Source organism: Rhinoraja longicauda, chromosome 12 (genome assembly GCF_053455715.1).
Source record: "Rhinoraja longicauda isolate Sanriku21f chromosome 12, sRhiLon1.1, whole genome shotgun sequence".
Taxonomy (NCBI): Eukaryota; Metazoa; Chordata; class Chondrichthyes; order Rajiformes; family Arhynchobatidae; genus Rhinoraja; species Rhinoraja longicauda.
This window is the reverse complement of record NC_135964.1, coordinates 44,769,264-44,787,738: the sequence shown is the minus strand read 5'-3', so window position 1 is coordinate 44,787,738 and position 18,475 is coordinate 44,769,264. Positions and strand designations below refer to the sequence as shown.

Below are 18,475 nucleotides of genomic sequence, written 5' to 3'. Positions count from 1 at the left end.
TCTACTCCTATCACTTACGACCAAATGACCTTATGAGGTAACTCCACACTCGTGCACAAGAACACCAACCTGATGCTACAGCGTGGAAACAGGCCCATCGACTCAACTTGCCGACACCGATCAACATGTCCCATCTACACTAGTCCCACCTGCCTGCGTTTGGCCCATATCCCTCTAAACCTATCCTATCCATGTACCTGTCTCAATGTTTATTAAACGTTGTGATAGTACCTGCCTGAACTCCCTCCTCTGGCAGCTCGTTCCACATACCCACCACCCTTTGTGTAAAAAAAAGTTACCCTATTAAATCTTTTCCCCCTCACTTTAAACTTATGCCCTCTGGTTCTCGATTCCCCTACTCTGGGCAAGAGACCCTGTGCGTCTGCCCAATCTGTTCCTCGCATGATTTTGCACACTTCTATAGTATCACCCCTTATCCTGCTGCACTCCAACGAATAGAATCTCTATAGCTCAGGCCTTTCATTCCTGGCAACATCCTCGTATAGCTTCCCTGCACCCTTTCCTGCTTGACAGTATCTTGCCCATAATATTCCTGGCCAGATGAAGAAGCAGCATTCAGAACTCCATTAATACATTGAAAGGATTCATAATTAGAAACATAGACAATAGGTGCAGGAGGAGGCCATTTGGCCCTTCGAGCCAGCACCGCCATTCATTGTGACCATGGCTGATCGTCCCCAATCAATAACCCGTGCCTGCCTTCTCCCCATATCCCTTGATTCCACTAGCCGCTAGAGCTCTATCTAACTCTCTCTTAAATCCATCCAGTGATTTGGCTTCCACTGCCCTCTGTGGCAGAGAATTCCACAAATTCACAACTCTCTGGTTGAAAAAGTTTCTTCTCACCTCAGTTTTAAATGGCCTCCCCTTTATTCTAAGACTGTGGCCCCTGCTTTCTGGACTCGCCCAACATTGGGAACATTTTTCCTGCATCTAGCTTGTCCAGTCCTTTTTATAATTTTATATGTTTCTATAAGATCCCCTCTCATTCTTCTAAACTCCAGTGAATACAAGCCTAGTCTTTTCAATCTTTCCTTATATGATAGTCCCGCCATCCCAGGGATCAATCTCGTGAACCTACGCTGCACTGCCTCAATCACAAGGATGTCCTTCCTCAAATTAGGAGACCAAAACTGTACACAATACTCCAGATGTGTTCTTACCAGGGCCCTATACAACTGCAGAAGAACCTTGAGGGAGGACATTGGTATTAGAACATTGAACAGTACTGCACAGGACCACACCCTTTGGCCCACAGTGTCTGTGCTGAACATCATGCCAAGACCGACTCTTCTCTGCCTACACATAATCCATACCCTTCCATTCCCTGCATATCCATGTGCCTACCCAGAAGTCTCAAGCTGCCACTATCGTGTCTGCCTCAACCACCCCCCCCCCAGCAGCGCGTTCCAGGCACCCACCACCCTCTGTGTAAAAGAAATTGCCTCGCACATCTCCTTAAAACTTTGCTCCTCTCACCTTAAACCTATGCTCCCTGGTATTTGATATTTCCACCTTGGGGAGAAAAGATTCTGACTGTCTACCCTATCTGTGCCTCCCTGAATATTACGTACTTCTATCGAGTGTCCCCTCAACCTCCAGCGTTCCTGAGAAGGCAATCCAAGCCTGTCCGACCTCACCCTGTGGCTAATACCATGTAATCCAGGCATCGTTCTGCTAAACCTCCTCTTCCCCCTGCCTCAGCCCAGGCTGACAAGTCCATTGTTGGGGCAGACATTCAGCTGACCTTCAGTAGGCCTTGTCTGTGAACAACGAAAGATGGAGAATTTCTTCTCCCGGAGTTGCAAATCTTTCGATTTTTCTACCAGTGAGAGCAGTGGAGGTTAAATTATTAAATATGTTCAAGGCAGAGATAAATGGATTTTTGGGCCGCAGGAAAACCAATGATTCGGGGAACAGGCAGGAATATGGAGGCCAAGATCAGATCAGCCTTGGCCTTTTGTGCGTTAATCAGCATCTGCAGCTCCACTGTGAAATCTCCTCAAGGTGCACCTGCTTTAAAGAGCTTCTCCTCCCCTCTCTGATGGGGGTTTTGTGAGACCCTCTCTCACTGCTCCCACTCTGTGATTCCTGCTGCTATCCAGGTTCTCCAGAGATGCTGCCTGCCTTTTGGGCATTAACCAGCACCCGCAGTTCCCTGTTTCTGTCATTCTTTTATCATCCCTCCACATCGTAGACGTCTGTTGCCATGGGTGACCTCCTAGGAAAGCTTTCTGCTCCTCTCATCGGCCTTCCTCAGAGTTGCACCCAGACACTTTGCCTTCAACTCCAGGCAAAAGCCTCGTTAGTGCTTTATCATTCAGTCGTTCGTAAGTCACAGGAGGAGAATCATAGAAAATAGGTGCAGGAGTAGGCCATTCGGCCCTTCGAGCCTGCACCGCCATTCAATATGAGCATGGCTGATCAGCCAGCTCAGTAACCTGTATCTGCCTTCTCTCCATACCCCCTGATCCCTTTAGCCACAAGGGCCACATTTAACTCCCTCTTAAATATAGCCAATGAACTGGCCTCAACTACCTTCTGTGGCAGAGAATTCCACAGACTCACCATTCTCTGTGTGAAGAAATGTTTTCTCATCTCGGTCCTAAAAGACTTCCCCCTTATCCTTAAGCTGTGACCCCTGGTTCTGGACTTCCCCAACATCGGGAACAATCTTCCCGCATCTAGCCTCTCCAACCCCTTAAGAATTTTATATGTTTCAATAAGATCCCCCCTCAGTCTTCTAAATTCCAGCGAGTACAAGCCCAGTCTATCCAGTCTTTCTTCATATGAAAGTCCTGCCATCCCAGGGATCAATCTGGTGAACCTTCTCTGTACTCCCTCTAAGGCTAGAATGTCTTTCCTCAGATTAGGAGACCAAAACTGTACACAATACTCCAGGTGCGGTCTCACCAAGGCCCTGTACAACTGCAGCAGAACCTCCCTGCTCCTATACTCAAATCCTCTTGCTATGAAAGGCCATTCGTCCCACCCTGTCCACTCCGCCATTCAATCGTGGCTGACCCGTCTTTCCCCGCTCCCTTGACACCGCGCTCTGGGTAAAGAAGGTTACCTGTGTCCTGGGAAGGGCTGACGCTGTAGCTATCGCTCTCCTTGTCGACCGATCCCGCCACTTGCGGAGCAGGCATCCTCCAGTCGGTGGTCAGAGTGTGGGCAGACATCGTGGGGTGGGGCCTGTTCAGCGTCCACTGGCTGGAGTAGCGGTTGCGAGCCGACGGCGCCCCTTTCGCGTTCCTGCGGGCGGTGGGATCTGCAGACCACAAAAGACCTCCGTTAATAACGGCGGCCAAATGGCCGACAGGAGTTTCACGCCTTGGCGTCCGGGACGAGCGAGGGCTTTGGGAGCCTGGATGTCCCCAACGCAGGATCGACAGTGGACTCAAGGAAGACACAAAGTGCTGGGGTGACTCAGGCAGCATCCCCGGAGAACATGGATTTCGGGTCGGGGCCCATCTTCAAACTTCATGCATTAATTACCCATTTGGTTTTTCTCCTTCAGCCTCAGGGGTAATCCTGAGGGTACTACTCTCCCTGTAGTAGGGGAGGAATAGTAGCCTCTCCCTACACTAGGGAGTGTGCTTTACAGGCTCTACTGAAGAGATTGGGGCATGAGAATGTAACAAGCACCCCATGCACATACTGTCCTCCGGCCTCACCATTGTCACTGAAAGCACCGCTGTTCAACACTTGAAGGTATCACAAAATGCTGGAGTGGCTCAGCGGGTCAGGCAGCATCTCTGGAGGGAAGGTATGTCAACACTTGCTACACTACGTTTCTTAGCAAATGTCAGTGCAGAGGTAGAGTTGCTGCATTACAGCGCCAGAGACCCAGGTTCGAACCTGACTAAGGGTGTGTACGTTCTCCCCGTGACCTGCGTGGGTTTTCTCCGAGATCTCCGGTTTCCTCCCACACTCCAAAGACGTACAGGTTTATGGGTCAATTGGATTGGCATAAATGTAAAAATGTCCCCAATGTGTGTAAGATAGTGTTAATGAGCGGGGTGACATTTCAGGTCTGACGAAGGGTCTCGCCCCGAAACGTCACCCATCCCTTCTCTCCAGTGAGTCACTCCAGCATTTTGTGTCTGTCTCAGGTTTGTAGATTAATTGGCTTCGGTAAAAATTGGAAAATCGTCCCTATTGTGCAGGACCAGCGCTAGTGTACGGGGTGATCGCTGGTCGGTGCGGTCTCGGTGGGCTGAAGTTGCCTATTTCCACGCTGTATCTCCAGAACTAAAAGCTTGCTCGGGACCGCTGGGCACGGATGAAATGTGCTTGTGTCAATGAGAATACATCGGAGCGTGCCGTGGCCTAAAGGGGGAGCCGTTGAGTCAGCGGAAAGTGGCGCCGTATCTCTCTAAACCTATAGGGAACTGTATGGAGGGGTTGAGCAGGCTAGGACTTTATCCCTTGGTGCACTGGGGGATGAGGAATGATCTTATCGAGGTGCACAAGGTCATGAGGGGAATAGATAGGGTGAATGTGCAGAGTCTTTTACCTTGAGTAGGTGAATCAAGAACCAGAGGTTTAATGTGAGAGGCAGAAACGGGGTACTGATTTTGGACAATCGGCCATGATCATATTGAATGGCGCGAAGGGCCGAATGGCCCACTCCTGCTATTTTCTTTGTTTTTTCTATGTTTCTAACAGGTCAAAACCTCCATTCTCTTTCTTCTCCTCCCTCGGTCTCTTTCCCTCCCCCTCTCTCTAACAAAGGCAACACTTTGTTTCTAAGTTTCTAGGAGAAAGATTTAATTGGAACCTGAGATCCAGAGGGTAGTGGGTATATGGAACGAGCTGCCGGAGGAAGTCAAGGCAGGTACTGGACATTCTTGCTATTGAGGGAGTGCAGAGTGTGGAGGGGATGGCTATGATAAGGCATGGTCTGACCTTGGGTTGTACGAAGGGAACTGCAGATGCTGGTTTCCACCAAAGATAGACACAAATGGCTGAAGTAACTCAGCGGGACAGGCAGCATCTCCGGAGAGAAGGAATGGGTGACGTTTCGGGTCGGGACCCTTCTTCAGAACTCGACCCGAAACGTCACCCATCCCTTCTCTCCAGAGATGCTGCCTGTCCCGCTGAGTTACTCCAGCATTTTGCGTCCATCTTGAAAATGAATACAAGATAAAAAAACACGTGTCCACTGTGATTCATCTTCGCAATTGACTCAAGAGCATGGCTTTGGGGGGTGGTCGTAAGGAACCAACACCATCGTAGCAAGAAGGTGCAAACTCCTCTAGGCAGCACTCAAGGTGGGACTGAACCCTGAGCTTATGGAGCAGTGAGGCAGCAGCACTACCTGCTGCCGTAACCCTTTATCCAGGGAGTCCGTTCAGTGAGTCTTCTTGAACTGCCTCTGGTTTGCAGTTTCTCAACAGTTTCTCTGCAAGATGCATAAAAAATTTCATGAACAGGACTCAGCTATTTTCTGCAGCGTTCTGAATCATTTGCATTTAAATAACCCGCAGTGATTACAATTTAAAACTCATGCGGGTATTTCCAAGCACCGATGTGCACCAACTGATCTTTTGGCCTGACGCTACCATGACAACGTGTAAAATTAAAATCACTGCAAAATTAGTACCCCTGCTCTCTCTCTCTCTCTCTCTCTCTCTCTGCTGGAAATTACTTTTCGGAAGTTTTTCACCACCGAAGAGCCTCTGGTGCTAATTGTGACAAAGCTAATTGTGTCAAATGGCTCGATAGTGCTAAGCACGTCAACACTCCTACCGCACAGGTGCAGTGCTAAGATAACGTTGGGAGTTTAAACAAAGGGGTGGAACATCAAATGGAAGAGATTCTCTTTGAGAGGGGAGCTGACGGAAGAAGAGAAAGCAATTAAAAATCCTAGCAGCGCGGAGTGGTGCTGATGATGCTGATGTGGGAAGGCTGGTTGAAACTGTGATGCTTCAAACTAAGGTGCAGAAAAAATACAAGTTGCCTCTGCCCTGAAGGATGAGAAAACCTCTGGTGAAAACAGCGGATGCGTTTGATGCACACGCATGCAGGCGTGCACGCATGTGGGTGCATGTATGTATGTACTCTCACAGATGTACACATATCATCAGGCATACAGAGATAGGCACAGGACGGCACGGTGGCGCAGCATTTGAGTTGCTGCTTTACCGCGACATGGATACGGGTTCGATCCCGACTACGGGCGTTGTCTGTACGTTCACCTTGCGACCGCGTGGGTTTTCTCCGGGTGCGTCGGCTTCCTCCCACACCCCAAAGACGTGTGGATCTGTAAGTTAATCGGCCCCCTGTACAGTGCCCCTGGTGTGTAGGGAGTGGACGCGAAAGTGGGATAATATGGAACTGGTGTGAATGGGTGAACGATGGTCAGTGTGGAAGTCGATGGGCCAGAGGGCCTGTTTCCATTATGTATCTCTAAGCTAAAGTAAACTGGAAAATGCTAGTGTGGACGAAGATCATTTCTCTGTTCACATGGGTGAGGCTATCGATGATTAGAGGATCTGTTAGTGTGGTCTTGATCTGAAGAGAGAATACTTTCTTATGGTGTTTTAGAATTACAGCATGGAAACAGGCCCTTCGGCTCGCCGAGTCTGCACCGCCCAGCGATCACCCCGTACATAGAAACATAGAAAATAGGTGCAGCAGTAGGCCATTCGGCCCTTCGAGCCTTCACCGCCATTCAATATGATCATGGCTGATCATACAACTCACTATCCCGTACCTGCCTTCTCTCCATACCCCCTGATCCCTTTAGCCACAAGGGCCACATCTAACTCCCTCTTAAATATAGCCAATGAACTGGCCTCAACTACCTTCTGTGGCAGAGAATTCCACAGATTCACCACTCTCTGTGTGAAAAAAAACTTTCTCATCTCGGTCCTAAAAGACTTCCCCCTTATCCTTAAACTGTGACCCCTGGTTCTGGACTTCCCCAACATCGGGAACAATCTTCCTGCATCTAGCCTGTCCAACCCCTTAAGAATTTTGTAAGTTTCTATAAGATCCCCCCTCAATCTTCTAGATTCCAGCGAGTACAAGCCGAGTCTATCCAGTCTTTCTTCATATGAAAGTCCTGCCATCCCAGGGATCAATCTGGTGAACCTTCTCTGTACTCCCTCTATGGCGAGTACACAAACACTATCTTACAATCGGGGGACAATTTATAATTTTTCCGATGCCAATTAAAACCTGCACATCTTTGGAGTGTGGGAGGAAACCGGAGCACCCGGGGTAAACCCACACAGTCAGAAGTGATAGGAGCAGAATGAGTCCATTCGGCCCATCAAGTCTGCTGTGCCATTCAATCATGGCTGGTCGATCTCTCTCTCTTAGCCCCATTCTCCTCTGGGGGAGGAACGTACAAACTCAGCACAGACAGCACCCGTAGTCAGGATCGAACCTGGGTTTCCGGCCGCTGTAAAGCAGCAACTCCGCCGCTGCGCGGCCGCGGTTAGACACGACGCGAATGTTGGGCGGCGTGTTTGTGCAGATTTGCTCCTTTGAGAGGCAGGGAGTGAAAAGCTCGGTTGTAAAAATCAACAGCAAGACGAGCCCTTCTGCTCCCCGTTCACTAACCATTCTCACGGCACCAGCACACAGTGCAAATTATTCACTGAAAATCTCTGCAGCTTCCTCCCTCCAGCTTGACTCCTCCCGCCTCCCCCCCCCACCCCTCCCCCCACCCGGGGCAGTGAGAATGAATTAAGTGTTGCAATGTTCTAATGCCATTGATCACAGAGCCACCTCCAGCAAGGCAGAGCATGCGAGTCGGAGCATTCATCTTGTGAGCTGTGAACGTGGGAGGGTATCGCGTTGGCTTCTCTTTTCTGATCCCAGAGGCCGAGGCAAAGCCATCAATCCTCAGCTTGCACCTCCCTGCGGTGGTTTCCCATTAATCGGTGGCGCGATTGGAGCCTGTTGCAGGACTAGTCTTGCCGTGCGATGGTAGACACAGAATGCTGGAGTAACTCAGCGGGACAGGCAGCGTCTCTGGAGAGAAGGATTTGGGTGACGTTTCGGGTCGAGACCCTTCTTCAGGCCGAACTGTTACCATGAGGTGGCCGGGTCAAATAGGTCCTTCAGATAGCTCCTCTGTCCCTCTCTTTGCCCTCCCCCTTCCCAGTTCTCCCACTGTCTTCCTGTCTCCTACTACATCCTATCTATGTCCCGCCCCCTCCCCTCGAACAGAAACGTCCGGGCCTACAACGCCCCCCGGGCCTAATACGGGACAAGGGCCCAATTTAGCCCAATATACGGGATGGCCCGGCTAATACGGGACAGTTGGCAACCCTAGTCCTCATTCTCCTGCGCTCCAAGGAATAAAGTCCGAGCCTGCTCAACCTCTCCCAAAAACTCGGGCCCTCGAGTCCTGTCAACATCCTCGTAAACCTTCTCTGCACCCTTTCCAGCCTAATAACATCTGAACTTTTTGACTGCGTCTTTGATTTCACCCACCCTTCACATTCTCAGTAGGTCACATAGTGCTTTTGAGGTAAGCAAAACATTTTTTATAGAGTTATTATTGTAATAACATGGAAAATGTAACCTTTTGGCAAGCAATAAAACCCCACAAACAGCAAAGAAATAAATGACCATGCAATCCACTCAAGTGCTGTTGAAGGCAATGATTGCCTTGGACATCTTCTTATTGCCTTGGACATCACGGAGCATTCTAAAGTACGACTTTGAGTTTCGCGGAAACAGGCCCTTCGGCCCACCGAGTCTGCACCGTATACACTGGAATTTAGAAGGATGAGGGGGGATCTTATTGAAACGTATAAGATAATTAGGGGATTGGACACATTAGAGGCAGGAAACATGTTCCCAATGTTGGGGGAGTCCAGAACAAGGGGCCACAGTTTAAGAATAAGGGGTAGGCCATTTAGAACGGAGATGAGGAAGAATTTTTTCAGTCAGAGAGTGGTGAAGGTGTGGAATTCTCTGCCTCAGAAGGCAGTGGAGGCCAGTTCGTTGGATGCTTTCAAGAGAGAGCTGGATAGAGCTCTTAAGGATAGCGGAGTGAGGGGGTATGGGGAGAAGGCAGGAACGGGGTACTGATTGAGAGTGATCAGCCATGATCGCATTGAATGGCGGTGCTGGCTCGAAGGGCTGAATGGCTTACTCCTGCACATATTGTCTATTGTCTATGGTCTATTGACTAGCGATCCCCGCACATTAACACTATCCTACACACACTAGGAGCAATTTTACGTTTACTCCAAGCCAATTAACCTACAAAACTGTATGTCTTTGGAGTGTGGGAGGAAACCGGAGATCTCGGAGAAAACCCACGCGGTCACGGGGAGAACGTGCAAAGTCCGTACAGACAAGCACCCATAGTCGGGGTCGAACCTGGGTCTCTGGCGCTTTAAGGCAGCAACTCTACCACTGCATCACCATGCCGGCCTTGGGGAGACCGGAAGTGGCAGCTGTGGACCATGGGTGCAAAGTGAGTTCAAATCCCACAGTGGCTGCTTGAAATTTAAAATTAAAATAATTAATTGAATTGAAAACTATTCTCAGTAACTCCCGAAGTGTTCCATTGTTGTCCTTACATTTATATCAAGCCAATTAACCTACTGTGCATCTTTGGAGTGTGAGAGGAAACTGGAGATTTCAGAGAAAACCCATGCGGTCATGGGGAGAACGTACAAACTCCGTACAAACTGCCCCCGTAGTCGGGATCCAACCCGGGTCTCTGTAAGGCAGCAACTCTACCGCTGCGCAACCATGCCACCCTAGTTCCACTTGATTCTGTTAATGTTTGTTTAATAGGTGTGAAGATTGGGAGGGAAATCATTACATGAACTGATTAAAAACAGATCTCATGATTAGAGTCAAATTTATTTTTTCTTAATCGTTTGAATTAGTTTCTCATTGATTTCATGGACGTTGGTCTCAGGTGAATTTGGGCTTGTTAGGTTCAATTATGACTGAAGTTAGGTCTGCACCAAGAATTATTTAGAGTGGGCGGCACGGTAGCGCAGCGGTAGAGTTGCTGCTTTACAGCGAATGCAGCGCCGGAGACTCAGGTTCGATCCTGACTACGGGTGCTGCACTGTAAGGAGTTTGTACTTCTCCCCGTGACCTGCGTGGGTTTTCTCCGAGATCTTCGGTTTCCTCCCACACTCCAAAGACGTACAGGTATGTAGGTTAATTGGCTGGGTAAATGTAAAAATTGTCCCTAGTGTGTGTAGGATAGTGTTAGTGTACGGGGATCGCTGGGCGGCACGGACTTGGTGGGCCGAAAAGGCCTGTTTCCGGCTGTATATATATGATATGATATGATATGATAGTTGTAGAGGTAGGCAGTGAGGGAACTGGCTCGTTGGCCACTGAGTCCAGGCACCCACACCTCACTAATATCATTTTATTCTCCCCACATTCCCTTTAACATCTCCAGCTTCTACCACTCACTTACACGGGATTTGCGTTAGGCATTTAACCTACCAACCCCACATATCTTTGGGATGTGCGTGGAAAGTAGAGCACCTAGAGGAAACCCAAACAGTCATGGGGCGACTGTTCAAACTCCACACAGACAGCACCCGAGGTCAGGTCTGAAATTGGTTCGCTGGAACAGCGAGTGCAATGGTATGTTTTAATTAGCAAAGTCACTCAGAAGGATCATCAGGAATGCAGTAAATGAGTGGATTGTGGACATTCATTATGTCAGAGAGGACTCTATTGAACTTTCACAGGTGTACAGTAGAGAGGGTATTGACTGGTCGCATCACGGCCTGGGTCAGGAGCTTGAATGCCCAAGAGTGAAGATGACTGCAAAAAGTTGTGAACACTGCCCAGTCCATCACAAATAGGTACTGACCTCCACACCATCAAGGCTTTTACAGGCCTCGACTCGCTGGAATTTGGAAGGTTGAGGGGGGACCTCATTGAAACTTACAGAATAGACCATAGACAATAGACAATAGGTGCAGGAGTAGGCCATTCGGCCAGCACCACCATTCAATGTGATCATGGCTGATCATTCTCAATCAGTACCCCGTTCCTACCTTCTCCCCATACCCACTGACTCCGCTATCCTTAAGAGCTCTATCTAGCTCTCTCTTGAATGCATTCAGAGAATTGGCCTCCACTGCCTTCTGAGGCCGAGAATTCCACAGATTCACAACTCTCTGACTGAAAAAGGTTTTCCTCATCTCCGTTCTAAATGGCCTACCCCTTATTCTTAAACTGTGGCCCCTGGTTCTGGAATAATGAAAGGCATGGATAGAGTGGATGTGGAAAGAATGTTTCCATTGGTGGGAGAGTCTAGGACCAGAGGTCATAGCCTCAGAATTAAAGGTCCCTCTTTCAGAAAGGAGGTGAGGAGGAGCTCCTTTAGTCAGAGGGTGGTTAATCTGTGGAACTCATTGCCACAGAGGGCTGTAGAGGGTGTCAGTGGATATGTTTAAGGCAGGGATAGACAAATTCTTGATTAGAACGTGTGTGAAGGGTTATGGGGAGAAGGCAGGAAAATGAGATTAGGAGGCAGAGATCAGCCATGATTAAATGGCGGAGTAGACTCGATGGGCCGAATGGCCTAATTCTACTCCTATCACTCGTGAACTTGTGAGTCGCTGCCTCAAAAAGGAAGCCAGCAGAGTGCTATATTTACACGTTCTGTTGTGCTGCTGCAAGTAAGGATTTTGTTGTTCTATCTGGGACATGTGACACTAAAACACTCATGACTCTTGACTAGGGCGGCACGGTGGCGCAGCGGGAGAATTGCTGCCTTACAGCGAATGCAGCGCCGGAGACTCAGGTTCGATCCTGACTACGGGTGCCGTCTTTACGGAGTTTGTACGTTCTCCCCGTGACCTGCGAGGGTTTTCTCCGAGATCTTCGGTTTCCTCCCACACTCCAAAGACGTACAGGTATGTAGGTTAATTGACTGGGTAATATGTAAAAATGGTCCCTAGTGTGTGTAGGATGGTGTTAGTGTGCGGGGATCGCTGGGCGGCGCGGACTCGGTGGGCCGAAGGGCCTGTTTCCGCGCTGTATCTCTAAATCTAAAATCTAGAGAAATGAGGGGGAAATTTGAGCAGGTTGTCTCAGGAGCCAAATCAGAGAGAACAACTAGCTTGGAAGAATGCTGCTGGATCCAGATTGGAATGTGCTGTGTTCCAGGGTGTGGCCTCCTATATATCGGCGAGACCCAAGCGCAGGCATAGGCACTCACTGGTTCCAGGTCGAGCATCTGACACGTCCACCAGTGGTCCGGTGGCCTGTGAGACCGAGTGGTAATGCACAGTGTGTGTTGCCGTCAGCGATTTCTGCTTCACAGCTTCGCCAAAGTCAGAATCCGTCAGTAGCACAGTGGATCGGTCATCTGTAACACAGCAAGGGTGCACCATTGTGAAAACGTCGACTATAGAGCCACACGATCGTTCATCACAGAAACACGGGCGGTAACGGTGGCGCGGCGGCAGAGTTGCTGCCTCACCGCGCCAGAGACCCCGATTCGATCCTGACCACGGAGTTTGCACGCTCTCCCCGTGACCGCGTGGGTTTTTCTCCGGGTGCTCCGGTTTCCTCCCACACTTCAAAGGCGTACAGGTTTGTAGGTTAATTGGCATCTGTAAATTGTCCCTGTTATGTTGGACAATGCTAGCATAAGGGGTGATCGCTGGTGGGCTGAAGGGCTTGTTTCCACGCTGTATCTCTCAAGCCTGAAAGAAACTGGCCCTTCAGCCCATTGAGTCCATGCCCACCATCAAGCACCCATGTACACTAATCCCACACTAAACCACATTCCCATCAACTCCCCCCTGATTCTACCACTCACTGTTCACTAGGGGGAATTTACCTATTGACCCGCACATCCTTGGGATGCAGGCGGAAACCAGGTCACCCAAAGGATCACAGAGAGACATAAAAAGACAGAGCCGGAGATCAGGATTGAACCTGGGTGGCTGGAGCTTTGGGGCAGCACCACTCATGACTGATTCCATGAATGAGTGGGTTAGCATATGATGAGCACTTGACACCACTGGACCTCGACTCGCTGGAGTTTACAAGGTTGAGGGGGGGACCTCATTGAAACTTACGGAATAATGAAAGGCATAGATAGAGTGGATGTGGAAAGGATGTTCCCACTCCCACCAGTCTAGGACCAGAGGTCACAGCCTCAGAATTAAAGGGCGCTCTTTTAGAAAGGAGGTAAGGAGGAACTTCTTTAGTCAGAGGGTAGTTAATCTGTGGAATTCATTGCCACAGAGGGTTGTGGAGGCCGAGTCAGTGGATATTTTTAAGGTGTAGACAAATTATTGATTAGAAACGGTGTCAAGGGTTATGGGGAGAAGGCAGGAAAATGGGATTAGGAGGCAGAGATCAGCCACTATTGAATGAAGGAGTAGACTCGATGGGCTGAATTGCCTAATTCTATTCCTATAACTTGTGAACATGCTATGCCACCATTCACTTTGAGCAAGGAATTAATAAAGCTCAGTTTACGGTTTATTAGTTTTAATTTAGTTTAAACATACAGCTTGGAAACAGGACCGGCGGCCCACTGAGTCCACGCTGACCAAGGATCAGGTAGAAATGTACACCAGTTCGATGTTATCCCAGTTTCACACCCAACAAACTGGGGAAAAGTTACCGAAGCCAATTAACCTACAAACCTGCACGTCTTTGGAGAGTGGGAAGAACCCGGAGAAAACCCTTGAGCTCACGGGGAGAACGTACAAACTCCGTAGGGACAGCACCCGCAGTCAGGATCGAACCTGGATCCCTGGCGCTGTAAGGCAGCAACCCTACCGCTGAGCAAGTATATATTTGCTTCATCAGAGAATTTCAGGCAAACAATTCTTGCAGTGTAAAAAAAACAAACTGCTGGAGGAACTCAGCAGGCCAGGAAGCATGTGGACAGGGATGCGGACAGATGATATTTTGGGTCTTCGTCAGTCAAGAAAAAATGTTTCGCTGGGCTCAAAGCAACATGTGACTTGCGGAGGATGTGAACCGGGCCATACGAATGCCCTGTGCAGGAAGGAACTGCAGATGCTGGTTTACACCGAAGATAGACACAAAATGCTGGAGTAACTCGGCGGGACAGGCCGCATCTCAGGGTGAAGTATTGGGTCGAGAACCTTCTTCAGTCTTCACCCCTTCCGTCTATCCAGAGATGCTGCCTGTCCCGCTGAGTTACTCAGAGAGTTGTGAATCTGTGGAATTCTCTGCCACAGAAGGCAGTGGAGGCCAATTCACTGGATGTATTCAAGAGAGAGTTACATGTGGCTCTTAGGACTAACGGAAGCAAGGGGTATGGGGAGAAATGAATAACGGGGTACCGATTCTGGATGTCCAGCCATGATCATATTGAATGGCGGTGCTGGCTCGAAGGGCCGAATGGCCTACTCCTGCACCTACTTTCTATCTCTAAGGTGTCATCTTCTGGTGAGGCTGGGGTTAAAGAAAAGTGGAACACAATGTCTATTTGCAATTCAGAGGCAATGTCAAAGTCATACACGCAGCTCTTGTTTTTATATAAATATGTTTTGAATATGTTATTTATCAGTAAATAATACAAGACAAATTGCTTTGGAATGTGGAGAGGTAGTTAATTCTTAGTGAAGAGATTCATATCACCATTGCCCACGGCAGCTGACAGTAACTACATTGTGACACAATGACTTGCCTTGTTGCCTTCATTCTAAATGTGGTCAGGAATTTTAAAATTGACTCAGTTGAAAGGAATATTTCTGCAATGGTAAGGAGTGTGATCGCTGTTTGCTGTCTCTTTGCAAGGATGCACACTGAACAAAGACAGTTTTGTTCTCTGGTTTGAGCTTAGAGACACATCACGGAAGTAGGCCCTTCGGCCCAACAAGTCCACTCCAGCCAATGATCAACCAAACACTGGTTCCATGTTATCCCAGTTTCGCATCCTGCACATTCAGGGCAGTTTACAGAAACCAATTAAGCTACAAACCTGCACGTCTTTGGAATGAACATTTGGCTAATCGGGGATGTGCTCAGGTATGGCAATACCCTACTGGAATTTTTTGTAAGAAAATCATTTCACTGTGTGTTTGCACTTCGCACAGGTGACAATAAAAGCACCATTGAACCATTGAAACCGAAGCACCCGGAGAAAACCCATGCGCTCACAGGGAGAACACCCAGTACAAACTCCGCACCAGACAGCACCCATAGTCAGGAGCGAACCTGGGTCTGTGGCGCTGTAAGGCAGCAACTTCGTTTTAGGTTTTGAGATACGGGGTAGAAAAAGAACCTTCGGCCCACCGTGCCGACCAGCGATACCTGTGCTCTATCCTACACTATCCTAGACACTAGGGACAATTTGACAATTTTACCAAAGCCAATTAACCTACAAACCTGCACGACTCTGGAGTGTGAGAGGAAACGGGGCACCTGGAGAAAACCCACACAGTCATGGGTAGTAGGTACAAACTCCGTACAGACAGCACTCATGTTCAGGATCGATCCTAGGTCTCTGGCGCTGCAAGGCAGCAACCCCTGTGACACCCCTATCTCTTTGAAAGGATGTACACATGTGGACATTGGGCAAAGGCAGAGCTGTTCCGGTTGGCACTGTGAAGGGGCAACTATTCTCTTGCGCTGCACATTGATCTGCCCATGGACACCACTGTAACTGAGCAAACCCTCCCTCCCTCAGGATGGGACTTGATATCATTGTGTGAGAAACAAGTCTGGCACTGGGAGGAAGAGGGTTCGATGTCGAAGGCATTTCGGTCATGGATGAATCCCCAGCTGAAATCATGGTCGACAATTTTGGAAACAAGTCAGTAAATTAAAGAAAACTCCTCCACGATTCAATCTCATGAAATATGGCATCACAAGTATGACTGGTAGAGTAGCTGCCTCACAGCATCAGAGACTTGGGTTCGATCCTGACCTCGGGTGCTGTCTGTGCGGAGTTTGCACCTTCTCCCTGCGACTGCGCGGGTTTGCTCCGGGTGCTCCGGTTTCTTCCCACATCCCAAAGAAGTGCATGTTTGAAGGTTAATTGGGCCCTCTGTCAAGTGGCCCTAGTGTGTAGTGGGATAACTCGTGTGGACAGGTGATTGATGGTCGGCGCGGACTTGGTGAGGCGAAGGGCCTGTTTTCACGCTGTATCTCTAAATAAAACTAAACGGTGTAGAAACTTTCCACTGCCAAAACCCTTTCCAGTTCCTTCAAAATATCTAACATTTCAACCTCTGAGCCAGCCAGAATCCATGGTAATTCAGGACTTCCTCCTCACCATCCTCATCTAGTGCTCAAAAACATGGTGGGAGCACCTTGCTGTCTCCAATACTGTGAAATGGACAAATTGTTGCCGGTCAGCGGACACAAGGAAAGAATGGCGGAACAACACCAATATACGTTGGAGCATCCTGGACAATTCAGCTCACCCCCTCCATGACACACTGGCCAACCTGAGGAGCACCTTCAGCAACAGACTGGTTCCACAGAACACCACAGGAGATCCTTTTTCCCTGTGGCTATCAAACTGCACAACACCTCCCCCTTCTGTCATGGGGTAGACTGACTCCCCTCCTCCCCCCACCACCTGCCCAATCTTTGCACATCCCCAATCCTTTCCACTCGCCACTTTACTTTCATGTTTCGTGTATCTTGTGCGTTATGACGTTTGGCAGATCACTTTCCCTCCTGGGATAAACAAAGTTCTACCGTATCATATCGTATCATCATATGACTGGCCAGGTTGTGGTGAACTCCGTACCGATTGTCTCCATGGTATCCCTCTCTTCTATCAGGAGTTGAGCTCGTGGGATGTCAATGTGCATTCTCAGCGTCTGCTGTTGTTTATTCAGTGTGTCGGACGTCCTCGTGTTTTTACTTGAAAGAGAGAGAAAGAAAGACCTTAAATAGCTCATCTCAAGAGTCTTGCTGCCCCACTAGCAGGTTCGAGGCCTTTAGCATAATAATATTATTATTTCACATTAAAAGCCAATCGTGACTTATGGTTTAATTTTTTTATTAATTGCAGCCTGCCGAACGTTTGATTATCTTTCCTTTTTTTGCCCCCATAATAATTTTAATCAACTATTTACAAAAATGACATGTACAGTACAAAAATACAAACAAACCCACTACCATAATACAAAAATAAAGTAAATATTCTTAAACATTGAACATCAAATTACTATTTCCCCATCCTTATTGAAGATACATTCCACGCCTCGGTCCTGGAAATCCCCCAGGGTGCTCATGGACAGTGCGTGATCCCTTTCTAACACCACCTGGGGTGTGGACGTAACCCGGGTAATGGGGCAGGCAGGGGTAATGGGGCAGGCAGCTGGCTCGGGCAGAGCCCTCTTTCGTCTGGCGCCGTGACTCGCAAATGGCCAACTTGGCCGGGCCTAGGAGCAACCCAACCAGGAGATCTTCGGCCCTGCCCTCTCCCCTCGATTATCTGCTTGATGAACCAGGAATGACCGTGAAATGGTGGACTGCAGGAAAAGGCAATGCTACCCCGTATCCGGGCGGAGTATTGCTGCACTCTGTGCTCCCTGCGAGGGAGACTGGATTCAGCGTGGAGGGGTGGGCAGTTTGAGTTATCGACAAGCTGGCTCGCTATTCCCCAAACTCATTTATAGCTTGGAGAATATAATAGATGCCCCTCACATTAGTTATAAGGCCTTGATTCAAACCCTGTCGCAGTAACCCTGGAGGAGCACTTCACTGCCACGGCATAAAGAAGGGGAAGAAAATAAGAGGCGACTTAAGCAAAATAAAACCTGAAAGGGTGGCACAATTGATTTTGAAGAACAATTTACATAAATAACAGATTGAATTGTAAGCTGTTTGCTGTGTCTGGGAATGCAGACGGGATAATTCACACTTGTTGAATACAAAGGGCTGATTCGGTATATATTTGCCCTTTAACGCGCTCAACATTGTCTCATGCATTTATTCATCCAAAATAGACGTTTGTAATAACATTTTTGGAAAACTGTTCAAAGCAACTGCTTTTAAGCTATTCCCCAGCCTGAATCAAAGTTGTTTAGTTAAGAGTCTAATGGTGTTAACAATATCCGTTCGATGAATATATTTGCTCTTTGTGTGCCGTCGAAATAACAGGGCCAATTTGCTGCTAATTTTACATGGGTTTGCAGGAATTTTGAGGAAGGCAGAAATATGATTAAAATATGAAAATCCCAAAAGTGACTGGGCTGCAAATTGTGACCGCACCATTCAACCGTTCCAAGGAGGATTTGAAATAATTTCAATTTAAAAGCATTCAGAAAAGCAAATCCCACCACACGCGACCATCAATCCCGCTGATCGAGAACCTGACTTGTAACGCAACCACTGAAAGCTTGATTCCCCCTGCCCGTGATTGATTACCGCACCGCTCCGTTGTTACGCTCCAACCATTATGATCCCAATCCCATTTTGGTTTGCATGCTGCCCCACCTTTCATCTTCAATCAGTGCCTCTATCCCTCTCAATTCAGCCC

The 18,475-nt window shown here is 48.5% G+C and overlaps 1 protein-coding gene across 1 annotated transcript in view; it reads right to left on the bottom strand.

Moving 5' to 3' along the window:
- LOC144598975 (cell adhesion molecule DSCAM) overlaps positions 1 to 18,475 on the bottom strand; it is a 565,733-nt gene that overhangs the window by 18,727 nt on the left and 528,531 nt on the right. The window contains exons 29-31 of the mRNA XM_078409651.1: positions 16,736 to 16,851; positions 12,203 to 12,352; positions 3,095 to 3,292 (exon numbers count right to left, since the gene is read on the bottom strand). Of these exons, the coding sequence (XP_078265777.1) occupies positions 3,095 to 3,292; positions 12,203 to 12,352; positions 16,736 to 16,851 (464 nt within the window). The remainder of the gene's footprint in view (positions 1 to 3,094; positions 3,293 to 12,202; positions 12,353 to 16,735; positions 16,852 to 18,475) is intronic.